This window comes from Pelodiscus sinensis, chromosome 29 (genome assembly GCF_049634645.1).
Source record: "Pelodiscus sinensis isolate JC-2024 chromosome 29, ASM4963464v1, whole genome shotgun sequence".
NCBI classification, from domain to species: Eukaryota; Metazoa; Chordata; order Testudines; family Trionychidae; genus Pelodiscus; species Pelodiscus sinensis.
In genome coordinates, this window is record NC_134739.1 from 7,279,521 (window position 1) to 7,294,354 (window position 14,834).

At 58.1% G+C, this 14,834-nt stretch overlaps 1 protein-coding gene across 1 annotated transcript in view; it reads left to right on the top strand.

Annotated features, from left to right (window-relative positions):
- SLC4A1 (solute carrier family 4 member 1 (Diego blood group)) overlaps positions 1-14,834 on the top strand; it is a 46,188-nt gene that overhangs the window by 9,946 nt on the left and 21,408 nt on the right. The window contains exons 4-8 of the mRNA XM_075911504.1: positions 7,843-7,928; positions 11,954-12,131; positions 13,298-13,433; positions 14,152-14,293; positions 14,524-14,605. Coding sequence (XP_075767619.1) covers positions 7,843-7,928; positions 11,954-12,131; positions 13,298-13,433; positions 14,152-14,293; positions 14,524-14,605 — 624 coding nt within the window. The remainder of the gene's footprint in view (positions 1-7,842; positions 7,929-11,953; positions 12,132-13,297; positions 13,434-14,151; positions 14,294-14,523; positions 14,606-14,834) is intronic.

A 14,834-nucleotide genomic window follows, 5' to 3' on the forward strand; every position in this document is an offset into this window, starting at 1 on the left:
CCGGGAACTCGGCTGTTTCACTGGTAACAAGCTCCCTGATGGGCAGGCCCTGGGAATTATCCTTAGGGCAGAAATGATGCAGGCTCCAAGCAACTCCAGCCTCTTGGCTGGGGAGCTAGGCCCCTCTCTCCCTTTGCTGTTGCTGCGTCAGATCTCCCAGGAGAAGTCCAGCTAGGAGGCTTCGGAGCGGAGATCTGCAGGAAGGGGCTTAGAATCATAGACTCATAGAGCTGGAGGAAACCCCCAGGAGGTCATCAAGTCCCGCCCCCTGCCCAAGGCAGGACCAATCCCAACTCAATCATCCCAGCCAGGGCTTTGTCAAGCTGAGACTTAAACACCTGTAGGGATGGAGACTCGACCCCCTCCCTAGGGAACCCATCCCAGGGCTTCACCACCCTCCTAGGGAAATAGCTTTTCCTAATATCCAACCTAGACCTCGCCCACCACAACATGAGACCATTGCTCCTTGTTCTGCCATCCGTCACTACTGAGAACAGCCTCTCTCCATCCTCTTTGGAACCCCCCTTCAGGAAGTTGAAGGCTGCTCTCAAATCCCCCCTCACTCTTCGCTTCTGCAGACTAAACAAACCCAACTCCCTCAGCCTCTCCTCGTAGGTCATGTGCTCCAGCCCCCTCCTCATTTTGGTCGCCCTCCGCTGGACCCTCTCCAATGCGACCACATCCTTTCTACAGTGGGGGGCCCAGAACTGGACACAATACTCCAGATGTGGCCTCACCAGAGCCGAATAAAGGGGAATAATCACTTCTCTAGATCTGCTGGCCATGCTCCTCCTAATGCATCCTAATACGCCATTAGCCTTCTTGGCTACAAGGATACACTGATGAGGGAGAAAGCAGCGCTCTTCCCTCCAGCCCGTACTCAAGTGTGAGGTCAGTGGGTGTTGTGCTGCAGGCTTTGGTGTGAGACAAAAAACTGGACTCCTGCCTCTTTGTGGTTGTTAATGATCACCTGGCTGGCAGTTTCCTTAAAAGCAAGTGTATTTTGCACTTCCCGCAGCTGCTTCCGGTTGGATACAGGGCTCTCTGTTGCCTCGGGTCTGTAACTCTTGGGCAGAGCTAATCAGTGGCTGAGTTCCACTCCAGAGGTGGCTGCATTCCTGTGGCAGGGAGAGAGACTCCCAGGAATGTCACAAGGTTTCATTAACATCAGTTAAGCACTTTGTGAGTCTAGAGGGAAAGGAGAAGAGCCTAGGGAGTTATTTTGAAATAACAAGCGGCGCGTCCAATGACCAAGCCCGCTATTTCGAAATAACGGGCTGGTTATTTTGAAAAAACAACTCCTGCTTTCCACGGGGAATAGCGCTTATTTCGAAATAGCGGTTGTGTGGATGCTCCACTGCTGCTATTTCCAAATAATCGCTCTCCAGAATCAGAGGGGAGCCGTGTTAATCTGAATCTGCAAAAGCGACGAGGAGTCCTGTGGCACCTTATAGACTAACATATATTTATACCTGCCTCTGGAATTTCCACTGCATACATCTGACGAAGTGGATCTTTGCCCATGAAAGCTTGTGCTCCAATAACCCTTTTAGTCTATAAGGTGCCACACAGGACTCCTCGTCACTCTCCACAGTCATTCAGAGTAATTACTCCCCAGTGCTTCCTGCGGCTCTCAGTCAAGGTAGCACGTCCTCTTTAAGGGAGCCTGCCTCGGACTCATTTCGAGGCTTCCCTGTCGTGTGGACACGCTATTTCAAAATAGTTATTTCGAAACAATTTCCTAGTGTAGACATGCCCTAAGAGTGACCATACTGGGTCAGACCAGTGGCCTATTTAGCCCAGTAGCCTGACTCTGACAGTGAAATGCCAAATTCTTAAGAGGGAATGAGCAGAGCGGGTCAATTTCCCTGTGACAACTTCTGGCAGTTGGAGTCTTAGGGAAACCCAGATCATGGGCTTGCATCCCTGACCGTCTTGGCTAAGAGCTTTCGATGGGCTTATCCCCTGTGAGCTTATCTAGTTCTTTTTTGAAACCTGTTCTACTTTTGGCCCTCAAAACATCCCCTGGCAGGGAGTTCCACAGGTTGACAGTGCATTGTGGGATGTCTTTGCTTAATGTTTGTTTTAAACCTGTTGCCTATTAATTTCATCAGGTGACCCCTTGTTCTTGGGGTATGTGAAGGGATAAATAACACTCCCCTGCTCACTTTATCCACAATTTGTAGACCTCTATCATATCCCCTATCCCTTCATTGTCCCTTTTCTTTTGAGTCTTTCCTTCCGGGGAAGCTGCTCCGGGGAAATCATTCATGTGGCTCTTCCCTGCTCTTTTTCCTCTTTCGATTCTAATTCTAGACTGATTAACCTCCCCCACCACCTGCCCGTGCTATAGTTATTAGCATTGGCATGAGTCCGAAATAAAATAAACCCTCGGGCACCTGAAGCTCTTTTTAACGGCTGATACAGGTCCACAGATACAACCCAGCTGTTTCGAAAAGGTTAATGCCCCGAGCCTCCTTCTGTTCAGACAGCGTGAATCATCTCTCAGAGGCCGCGGTGGCCTATAAATATCTATTACGACACGTTGGCACCAGAGTCTGTTTGGTGCAGTCCTTGTTTACTCATTCAGTCGGTATTTATGAGCTTTCTAATGGCCTCCAGTCTCGGAAGGCCAATAATTCAGCTGGCCGCGAGTCCGATGGAGATCTAGTGCGCCGGGGCTTCCTGTTGGCTCAGTGATAACAGGGGCAGCTCAACGCCTGAATTATTTCCACCTTTCCTGCTGCTTTCTTGGTGCTCATTCCTGGTGCCAGGCAATGCTGGGGAGTATCACGGGCGGCCTGGCTGCTAGGAGCTTTGTTGTATTTTCACTGCCATCCGCCCCCGCCTCCCCAAAGACACTCAAAGGCAGGACCCAGCAAGCTATGCCTGCCCTAGATGGAGATTTGCATCTGTAGCCAGCCCCATGGCTTAAGTCTCCATGCTGCCCTCTCTCGGGGGCTCGCTGCATCAGTGCTTTTGGACACCACACATTTCATCCCTCGTGTTATTATTAGCTGGAATTAACCCACCAAACTCTCCAGACGGAGGCAGGCTGTCGTCTGACAGGCTGAGGCAGAGAGGTGAAGTGATGTGACCAAGGTGATGGAGCAAGTCAGTGGCAGAGATGGGCTTAGCCCAGAGAGGCGCATTTGGCTGCCAGCCCCATGCTCAGTTCGATGAGCCACATACACAGGTGCTTGCAGCTGTCCTTAGCAAGCAAGTTTCCTACCTTGAAGCTGTCACGAGGGGTCCAGCGACGGGGCCAGGCCTGGGACATCTAGCATGAGTGCCAATACACCAGGGCTCTCCAGAGCTAAAAGTCGCTGAAGTCCCCGACTCCCACCCTGGGCAGCTTGGACACAGCAGGACGCACACTGTGAATCTCAGATCCTGGAACGTAAGGGAACCAGACACCAAAGCCAAGTCCGGGCTGGACGTTTTCAAATCCTGAACCGGTGACGGGGGTGGGGGGGGGAGTGTCTCATTTGACCCCCACCCCCAGCAACTTGGCGGAGGCAAAAAGACAGCACTCACTGTTCCCTTGAGCGTGTGCTTGTGAGCACAACATGCAGGAATGGGTGTAGTTTTACATAGGGGGACAGGTGTGGGGGGGACAGGCATGGTGTATCGGGAGAGGCAGGGGTGTGTTTTTCAGCCCCTCCTGCTGGCTTAGCCGTGGTCTATGCCCTATGTAGGGAAGGATAATGGAGGTGGTGCCGCTGGGCAAAGCAGGAAGCTGGCAGAGGCTGGCAGGTGGCTGTGGGCAAAGTGAGTGAGCTAAGGAGGCAGAACGCACACCGGGCATTTCATCTGGGGCCAGGGGCTGTGTGTGGGTGAGACGAAATTAACAAGGGCCTTGAGTCACCGACCTCTGAAGCCAACAGAAAGCAGCGCCGAGTCCTAGGTAGGCTTTGGACTGCGGTGTCTGGGGGAGGGTTTGATAACGCACCCCAGCGCTAATTAGGACTAGAGTTCAGCCTGGATTCGCTCCTCCTGCCCTTTGGGCAAGAGACTGATTCTGGCCCCGATTCAGACTTTGTGACTGACCTGCTACCACCATCTCTAAGCCAGCAAGCACCTGGGTTCGAACCTCCCCCCTGACTCTGAGGGAGTTCGGGTCTGGAGCCAGATTCTGCCCTCTGGATTCGTCTCTAATACAGCACACGCGGGCCCGGTGGCTGCCAGATCAGGTCTCCCAGACCCACTGGTACCTGCCCAGAGAGGCAGAGGCTTGTGGGTCTGAAAATGGTGAGGAACCCAGAGGGGAGGGAAGAGATCAGCTAATGCAGTCACGCACTCTGCCTTTGTGAGGTACTGGAGGGGGCACGCCCAGTGCCAACAGAACGCTCCCCCTGGCACCCTGCTGCCGGCATCCTAGTGCCAGCCAATCCATTGCTGTTGTGTGCCAGGGTGCCAGCTCTAGCCACTACCCCCCTGCACCCTGGCCCCAAGGGCTACATCTACACGCCCCCTCTTGCGTGAGAAAATATGCAAATGAAGCGAAGCAGTGCATATCGCTACGCCTCATTTGCATACTTAACGAGCCACCATTTTTGCACAAGGGGCTTTTGTGCAAAAAGGTGCCATCTACATGGCTCCTTTTGGTGCAAAAACCCTCTCTTGCACAAGAGCCGTTCTGCTGCTTTTTTCAGGAAGAACGGCTCTTGCGCAAGAGAGGGGTTTTGCGCAAAAAGGAGCCGTGTGGACGGCTCCTTTTTGCACAAAAGCCCCGTGTGCAAAATGGCGGCTCATTAAGTATGCAAATGAGGCGTGGCGCCGCTTTGCCTCATTTGCATATTTTCTTGCGCAAGGGAGGGCAGTGTAGCCGTAGCTTAGGAGTCTGCAGTAGTTCTTACCCCTCCGAGCCCAGCCTCCGCGCTGATGGCGCAAGGCTTTCAAATAGCCCCAGGGCACGTTGGGTGGCTGCTGGAACCGCCTGGCATCAGGACGCGTGACTTTGCCCCTCCCTGGCAGTGACCCACGGCGGCCTCGCTGTCAGTTTCCCCATAATCGCCTGGTTATTGATGTTAAATAAAGGGCTTGTTTTGACTAAAGACAGAAGCCACTTGTGGCTGAGCTGTTACTGTCACCAGCCAGCGCGAGGCAGCTCCCGGAGCATGCGGTGTGTTGGCTTCTGGGAGCGAGCCCCTCGTGGGGGAGTGTGTTTGTGTGTGTTCTCCGGGGGCGGTGGGCTGTGCGTTTTGTGTGGGGGACCACTGGTCTCCATTTGCAGTGGAGAGAATCTGTATGTGTCGGTGGCGTTGTGCGGAGGTGGGCTTCGGCCTTTTGAATATCGGTGTGGCTGCAAGCTGCGGGTCTCTGTGGGAGCGCTGTGTGTGTGTTGCGTGCACCCATCCCAGATGAAGCGTGTGTGGTTGTGAGCTGCGAGTCTGTGTGTCAGGTGTGGGGATGAAAGCGGTGCGCCTCAGCCGGGGCGTGAGCGGTGTGTGTGGTGCGTGTGGATGTGAGCTGCGTGTCGGTGCGTGCGACTGCCTGTGTGTGAGGTGTGCGTCTCTGTGCGTTGTGAGCTACGTGTCTCTGTGTGTGAGAGGGGTGTGGGTCTGAGCTGTGGGTCTCTGTGTGGGTGTGAGCTGCGTGTCGGTGTGTGTGACTGCCTGTGTGTGAGGTGTGCGTCTCTGTGCGTTGTGAGCTACGTGTCTCTGTGTGTGAGAGGGGTGTGGGTCTGAGCTGTGGGTCTCTGTGTGGGCGTGAGCTAGATGTGACGGCAGTCTAGTTGAAGGCAGCAACCCCTGCTAGTTCTGCAGAGCAATTGCATTATTGCCCCGGGGGGCTCTGAAAGCGGGGGGCTGGTCGGTGCCAATGTCTCTGTGCCCGTAAGCAGCGGGGAGCCCCAGTCTGGAGTCCATGACACATCCGCCCCTGGCTGCAGCTCGGTGTCACGGCGGGCAGGCAGTTGTGCCGCTGGATTTCAGATCCCCTACCGCCGGGGAGAGAGGGCACCACACACGGAGGGGTTGTCCTGGGAACGCATGTCGCACCCTCTGCTCTGGTGAGGAGGCGGGAGCTGGCTGGCGCAGGGGAGGAGAGTGGACTGATGGGGGTCGGCAGCTTCCCCCGCGGTTACCGGCCTGTCCTGCCTCCCTGCTACACAAGGAGACAATCAATTGGGGGGGATGTAATGTGGGGCGGTTACGTGAGGGCTGGGTGCACTGAGCAGGTCTCCCCAGGGCTCCTGAGGGGCAGGCCACGTGCGTGTGACTCTCGTGCGTGTGACTCTCTCGTGCGTGTGACTCTCGTGCGTGTGACTCTCTCGTGCGTGTGACTCTCGTGCGTGTGACTCGAACTGGGAGCGTCCCCTGGGGGTGACGGGGAGCTTGGCTGAGGTGTGACACGGGTAAGCACGGAGCCCCCCTGTTGTCTGCTGGGGGGAGGGCCCCAAAGCCGGCCACAGCAGGAACAGGGGAGGGTAAAGCGGCAGTCCCTTGGAACTCAATGGCTCTCAGCCCCAGAGGTGCCTCAGGAGGGAAGAGCCCCCACGGAGGGTTAACGGCTCCAGGCCTGGGAGCTGGTCCCCCGCCCCAGGAGGGCGCCCCGGGGCCCTGTGTTTACTGTCAGCACAGCCAGAGTGCTTTTCAATTTACTATGAACACACCAGTCAATTGGGACAGGAATTCGGGGGCGGGGCCGGAGGGCGGCCCGGCCCGGCGAGACGGGGGGCAGAGGCTTATAGAATGGAAGCCCGGGGAGCCTGGCCCTTCTCGCCGAGGGTGCCCGCGAGGGCGCTGAGCTCTCAGGTAGGTGGGACCTACCGGACGCCCTGCAAGGCCTCCTCTCACCCGTGCACAGGCGCCTCGGGGGACTGGCCCCTCGGATCCCAGGGCGGGGGAAAAGCTGTGGAAGGAGCCTCAAGGCGGGTGGGGTAGAACCGAGCCACGGGAAAGATCGTTTGGGGAGAGCGGCGTGGCTCTGGCATTGTCCCCCAAGAGAGCAGAGTCCCACGGCTTGGGAGGGACGGGGAGTCCCGTGGGTTGGGGCTCGCCTTGCTGCCATCTCCATCCTGCCCTGGCCCCACACTGCTGTGACACTGGATCTCCCAGCGGATGGGGCATCCCCCTGGGAGTGCAGCGGAGCAACCGGCGTGCGCGAGGGGCCTTTGTGTCCCGGGCGTCCTTCGAACCTGCTCCCCTCAGCTGGCTCCCCAGCCTGCAGCTGGCGTGGCCTTCACGCCCGCCCTGCTCCTGTCTGCCCTGCGCCAGTGGGACACTGGAGGCGCCAGGGACAGGAGAACGGGCTCCCCGTGATGGGGGGGGGGGGGAGTGTGGGGTGGCCCCACCTCTTGCTTGCAGCAGAGAGGCCCATCTGCAAAGCCAGGAGCACCTGACAACGCTCTGAGGGTGTGGAGGGCAGGCAGGGTCAATCCCAGCAGCCAGAGAACGTCTGGAGGGGATGCTGGGGGGGGGGGGGGGCTGCACTGGGGTGCAGACACACGGCCTGTGGGAATGGCTGGGGGCCAGGGCTGGGCCCAGGCAGCCCGCCTGCCCTCTGCCACCCCTCGGCTCTACCTGTCTGTTAGAGTCCTGAAGTCAGGGGCGGGGGGCTCTCGCGAGCTGTCTCTGCCTCCCCCCCCACCCCGTCTGCCTCTGCCTCCGCCCCTCCCTAGCATCTGGGCTGAGGTGGGGCTGTTTTTCTGGGCCTGTATCAGCCCCCTCAGCCAAAGAAGCAGGAGATGTGGGAGGTGGCGGTAGCTGGAGAGGACACCCCCTCCCCACCGTGGCTCCAGGGTCAGAATAGCCCCTGGGAGGGCCGAGGCGGGAGGGGGGAGCTGGCTGGGCAAGTGGTTTTGGGGCCTGGCTAACAATCAGGTTGTTTCATACTCAGGTTACGGCTCTTTGGACCTGAGCCAGGAGGTGTCAGGGAACGTGGGGGCCGCTCGCCCATCCACCTCGAGCCGGAGGACACATGAGGTGAGCGACCTGCCCCGCTGGGATCCTGTGCAGGGCTACTCCTTGCTGGCACAGGGCCATGGCCCAGTCAGGCCCTCAGGGAGAGGTTAGACCCTGCTCTTCTCCTAACACAGTGGGAAGGATGCTCTGGGAGCCAGGGAGAAAGATCCCCAGGACCTACCAGAGGACCAGGTGGCACAGGTGGGAGATCCTCCCTGGGGAACAGATGGGGAAGGGGGAGACCTTCCCTGGGGAACACATGGCGCAAGGGAAACCTTCCTTGGGAACAGGCTGGGGAAGAAGGAGTCCCTCCCTGGGGGAGCAGGAAGGAGACTATGCCTGGGGAACAGGTGGAGCATCAAGGGGACCCTCCGTGGGTAACAGACAGAGCAGAGGGAACCTTCCCTGGGGAACAGGCACGGCATGGGGACACCTCCCTGGGGAACAGGCAGAGCAGGAAGGAGACCCTCCCTGGGGAACAGGCGGAGCAGGAAGGAGACTATGCCTGGGGAACAGGTGGAGCATCAAGGGGACCCTCCATGGGTAACAGGCAGAGCAGAGGGAACCTTCCCTGGGGAACAGGCACGGCATGGGGACACCTCCCTGGGGAACAGGCAGAGCAGGAAGGAGACCCTCCCTGGGGAACAGGCAGAGCAGGAAGGAGTCCTAGGCAGTAGCCCTTGTTTGTTTTATAAACACACCCAATGCAGTTCTGGGACAGCTGTTTTCCCAGCCATCACTCAGCCGCTTAATGACCGTTCAAAGACCTTGTTTCCTGGGCAGCTGGGATAGTCCGCTTCCAGTTATGGAGGCAACTTCAGACTGGTCTGAACTGCCCCTGTGCGCACGGCGCTGGAGGCAGCCGGTCCGGGCGGGTGCAGGTAGCACCGAGCCCGCCTGTCCTGACACGCTGCCGGAGCCGGGTTTGCTCCGAGGGCTCATGCCCTGCTTGGAAAGGGGCATCACTTTGCTAATGCCCCAGCCAGCGGGGCAGCGCTCTGCCAGTGCTGGAGGGTGCTGGAGGGGCAGGTGAACCGGGTCGGAGCAGGGGGAGTTTTCACCCCTTTGTCTCGCCTTTTTCTCCTTCCATTTCTGGGCCAGTTCTGAGCAGCTTTGGGAGGCTCCCCCCTGGATTTAGGGCACCTCGCTATCCCTTCCCGGAGTGTGGTCCTCAGGCCAGGCTGGGCCTTAGAAACACCCGCTGCATGGACACTGGGCAGCCCAGGCTGGGAGCTGGGAAGCCAGAAGGAACCACAGGGCCTGTCTCGATCCAGCTGCAAAAAAATCCCCTTTCTATTCCGCCCAGCCCAGTATGAAATCACATCGAATTCCCCAGCCCCCCAGGGAAGGGTCTGAGAGAGGGAGCCAAAGAACAACGGCCACTGGGTGACGCCGTCTGGGGACAGCCTGCTGCTGTGGGTAGCTAGCAGGAAGCATGCAGGGAGCAGACCAGTAATCCCCACTGTGCAGGACTCTTGCTTTCAATGGGGAGCCCCCTGCTCTGGGTCCTAGCCTGCAGCAGAGGGGTCAGAGCACCTCCTAGTGGCCACAGAAGGACACAGCTTGATTTTCAGCTGGTGCAGCTCCACTGAAGTCAATGGGGCTACACTCAGTTACCCCAGCTGCCGTTCAGGTCCAGAGAGTTTGCATCAGACCAGAGTTCCCTGTAAGCTGAACGCTGGGGCGGCCAGCCAGGAGTGATTCCAACGCTGCTCATCTGATTAGCAGCGCACTCTCAGCTGGCAGCTTGTAGAATAGGAATAGAGATGTAGCTGTGTTAGTCTAGTCTAACTGAAACAAAAAACAGGACTACGTAGCACTTTAAAGACTAACAAGATGGTTTATTAGGTGATGAGCTTTCGTGGGCCATTGTGTTTCTACTGGTGGTGCACATCCACACATGTTTCAGTGCACAGAACAAAATTGATTCCACACACCCCAATGGAAAAAAAATTTGCGGGAGCATCACATCAGACTCTGGGGAGGGGGAAGATGGGGTAGAAAGGAGAGATGATACCACTGGATTGGGGGACTCCTCCCTGCAGAGCCTTGCTCATACTTCAATCCTGTCTGTTCCTGTCGCTCACGCTGAAACAAGCAGCGGATCTTTCTCCCCACCATGTGTCCCTATCTAGTATCAGCAGCACAGGAGCAATCTATGTAGTGGGGGTGCCTCTGAACCAAACTGTAACCCCTGTTTATGAAGGGAACCACTTCCCCTCTAGTTCCAGCACCTTAGCCTAGCTCCTCACTCTACCTTCCGATGAGGCTGAAAGGCATCACCTTTTACATTCATTCAAGGACATGCTTGTTTGCCCCAGGCCTAAAAGTGGCCTGGGGAACTGACCACCACCAGATGTCACTGAGGCAGGAGTTCCAAAGGGCTCAGCCATGTCTGTGGATAACGCGAGCATGCACCGTCCCCGTATGGCGGAGAAAGGGTGCCAGTGCTCCTGCTTCCGGCCGGAGCCGGCTGTTAAGGCCTGATTTTCCAAAGAGCTCAGGGCTGGACTTTCCAAAGAGCTCCGCCCCCATAGAGGCACCTCGATGAGGGTGTGTCTAGCCTACGCCTCTCTGTCGACATTTTTTGAGGAATACAGGAGCTGTCGAAAAAGGGTTTATTTTTGACAGATCCATGTCTAGTCTGCCTTTTAAAAAAAAACAAACTCCGTTTCGAAAAAAAAGTGGTGGCCATGTTTATGCTAATGAAGCACGGGATATTTAAATCCCTGCTTCCTTAGAAATTTCGAAGTGCCTGATTTGCATCCCTCTGTCGACAGAGGGATGCAGTCTAGACATACCTGAGAGCCAGAGTTTATAAAGTTCTCAGCACCCAGCATGCACCTATGCTCAGCTGATTTGAAAATCTGGCCCAGAATCACATGGGGATTGGGAAGAGTCCTGGGGAAGTTACTCCATGACCATGACAGTCAACTAAGGGAATTTCTTGCAACTTTGCTTAGCGTTGGCCTCTGGCTCCTAGACAGATCCGGGCTGGCTGCCAGGCAGACGGATCACGTTTCCCCCAAAGCCACAATCGTTAGCCATGCTTATCTTGTATCCCTGTGGGCTCTCCATTGGTCCAGCTCGCTCAGAATTTCAAGCCCAGCCTCCCTTTGCAGATGAATCGATACCCTGGAACAATACCATGAGCCCAGAAGGTGTCAGGTTCCTGGAGCTGATTTGCTCTGGATTCTGGGGTGAGAGGTGCACTGGAGTTTAGGGAAATGGATCACCTCCCGGAGTCTGGTGGGGTGTTGGGCACCAGCCGGACAGGGCATTAGAGAGTTTGGACACTTGTCTCTTCCTTTAGAGGACGCGTTACTATCGGGTCCATGCTCATATGGTGCTAACCTCCCTTCCCCACACCCTTCCAGCTCGACCCTGCTGCTGCTGAGGGGTGCATGGGACCCCTAAGTTCCTACAGCGGGGGGGGGGGGGGAAGGGAGATGGATCACTGTAGTCCCTGGATAAAATTGCCTGAATGCACCCAACCCCACACCATAGGAATCAGGCATCTGACTCCCCTTTGGGAAGGCGCCTGTCGCTCAGAGCAGAGCAGGGGTTAAGCGGAGGCCAGAGTGTGGGACCCCAAATCTGCCCAAGGCTGCCAGAACTAGGAGGACTCTGTCAGCCCCTGGTATTGGACAGGGAGTTCTTTGGGGTGTCACGGTCCCGGCGGGGCAGGAAGGAGGGAGTGGGCTACCTGAGCCACACTGCATGCGTGAGCAACCCTCGGAAACTGTCAGCCACGTGGGCCGAGGCTGAGTCCCACGAGCAAGGAGCCGAGCTCAAGGAAGCGGGTGGGACATCCCGGCTGCAGAGCCCAGAGTTTGCGTGGGCGGAGCTTGAGAGGTGGGCGGAGCCAGAAGTAAGCCTGCCATCCTCCCTCGCAGCGCTACTGGCTCAGGCTCCCGGCACACTCAGGCAGGCATCCGTCACCCCACTCGCCCTCATCACCGCTGGGTTATGGCGAGGTTGGGGCCACCTCTTTGGAGCCCAGCCTGCTCTCCAGCGCCTGCGTCCTGCCCCTCTTCTCTCCCCAGGCATACGTGGAGTTACAGGAACTGGTCATGGACAGGAACAACGAGCTGCGGTGGATGGAGGCTGGCCACTGGATCAAGCTGGAGGAGGACTTTGAGGAGGCGGGACACTGGGGGAGGCCGCACCTCACGTACCTGACGTTCCGCAGCCTGCTGGAGGTGCGCAGGGCCTTCACCAAAGGTGAGGCGAGGAGCGGTCAGCAGCCACAGCCTGGGGCGGGGGAGGAGACGGAGAAACCGACCACGAGCCAGCAAGGAAGGAAATAAAGAGCCAGGGACAAGGGAACGGGGCAGGGGAGACCAAGGAAGAGAGAGCCACATCTGGCAGCATCTGGGCGATACCTGTAAGTGAGGCTCACTGGAGAAGCCAGTCAGCTTGGCCCTGCTGATGGGAAGCGTGGCACCAGATTGGCCAACAAGCCCAACATCCTGCCTCCCCCAGGGGCCATCTGTGACATAGCGGGAGGGCTGTCTGCTCTGTAACCCGGTGTCCCCCTGCCCTGTGATGTGTGATTTCCACTGACTCACCTCCACCTGTATTAGCCCACACACCTGATAACAAGGTTCTGTCCCCAGGGGAGAGACAAAGGGAGGGAGGCGGAGACGAACATCTGGTTTGGGGACAGGGTCTGGGAGCGAGGCAGTCTCGGGGTGGAACCATGGAGGAAACAGACTAAGGAGGAGGCTGGAATCTAGGGGCCCAGGGACCCCATCTCAAGGGGGCTGAGGCATCCTGGCCCAGACTCCTGTAGACACATCCCGTCTATGCTGTGCTGTATCCTGAAGAAGCAATAAACCCTCCTCTATTCTACTGGCTGGCGGAGTCTGTTCTTGCTGCTATGGATCGGAGGAACCCTGACTCGCTGTCACACCATCGACAGCAGCTTCCAGGATTCCAGTCACAGACAAATGCAGAATAAGCTGGGAAATTCCTTCCTGACCCTCACCAGCCAATTGTCAGCTTGTGCCCTGAAGCATGTGGGTGAATCATGTTGCAGGGGTAGGATAGAAACAACGATTTGGCAGGTGGGAGAGGAATGGGGACCAGGAAGGAAAGACAGAGACTATGGAGTGAAAGAAGAGAACCGAATCAAGGAAGGTGGGAGCAGATGCTACTGCTCCCTCACATCTCTGTCATCACGTACTCGCCTCCCCACGCCGGGGCAAAGTGCTACCAGAGGCACCCAGGCATCGCACCTCCCGGGGCAGGAGCAGAGGCGGAGGGAGCAGAGCGGAGGAGAGGCATCTGTGAGATGGAGAAGGGGAGTCCCATGGCCTGGGTGACTCATGGCTTGAGTGGGGAGGGAGGACTCCAGGCCCAGTGACCTCTGCCCTTCCCCCCACCAGGCACTGTCCTTCTGGACCTGCCTGAGAAGTTCCTGGCAGGCATCACCAATCAGCTGATAGACCGAATGATCCTGGAAGGGCAGCTCAAGCCACAGGACAGAGAGGAGACCCTGAGAGCCCTGCTGCTGCAGCACAGGTACCTGCCGCCGCGGGGATGGGCTGTGGCCTGGCCTGCTCTCGGGAGCCAGGAGAGCGGGAGTCCAAGGAGGGGAGGGGCGGCTATTCCGAGGGGGAGCGTTTCATCCTGCAGGCTCCTTTGCACAAGCGCCTGTCCCACGGACACAGGTGCAAATGGCAGTGCAGTGTGCAAGCTCGTGCGAAGGGGTGGGTTGTGGGAGGGGGGAGGGAACTGGGCAGACTTTGCCTGGCCATCCTCCCCAGATCCAGCCCCCTTCTTCCACTTCCTAAGCTGTGCGGCGTGGCTGGCTGCTGTTCAGCAGTGGCCATGTCCCAGCCCAGAGGTGGCCGCATTGCAGTAGCGGGTGAAGGGAGTCGAGGGGCCAGCGCCCAAGGGGAGTGTGTGGTGTTGGAGGTTCCTTTGCAATGACATGCGCGAGCGACGTTAATTTATTAATTAGGAGAAGGAACAATTCTTTGGTCAGTGGGAGCAGGCGGGCGGGGGGCAGAGGGAGACGGGGGCGGACAAATCCTGCCTTGCTGAGCAGCGTCTCCCCCCGGGTCAGAACGTAAGAGCGGCCACACTGGGTGAGACCAAAGGTCCATCTCGTCCAGTGTCCCTGTCTGCCACCGTGGGAATCGTCACGTGATCCATCCCCTCTCGCCCTTCCCAGCGTCTGGCAAACAGAGGCCAGGCTGGACCAACTCTGGATTTTTTTCCTCCCCCCTTTCTGCAGCCACCCAAATGGGTCTGAATCGCTGGGCACCCTTCCCCTGGGCCAGCTGCAGCGAACGGAGGCGAAGGACGAGGCCGCCATCCAGCCCCTGCTGCCGGAACATCATCAGATCGAGATGCAGCAGCTCCCGGGCACAGAGCAGGCAAGGCACCGGCGGGCCGGGGCGCACGCGGCTGGAGAACATCAGGAGGAGCGCTAATGGGGGCAGGGGACAGAGGGGCCCGCCAGCAGCCTGCATGTGCAGGGCCAGCTTGTGGAGTGCGGGCATCTCGGCGGGGGTGGGGAGGGGTTCTCTGCACGGGTGCTGGTCCAGCTGGGGGGCAAGCCCTGGATCTGCAGAGCGAGCTGAGGAGTCAATTGGCCTCTCCGCAGGAAGGGCCCGGGGGCCACGCCCCTAGGAAACAGCTCCTGGAGAAAATCCCAGAGGATGCAGAGGCTACCCTGGTCCTTGTAGGTAAGCACCCCCCCCCCCGCGGCCCCTGGGGCCCCGAGCTCTGCTCTCCATCGTGGGAAGGCAGAGCAGCCGGCGAGATCCTGCTCTTGATGATGGGCACCAGAACCCGGCCGGGCAAGACCAGCTGTGGGTCAGGAGATGCCACTGGTGGGGCGTGGCAGAGGCTGGCCTGGGTGGGAGGGAGGGCCCCAGACCAGTTGTGGGTCAGGAGATGCTACTTGTGGGGCGC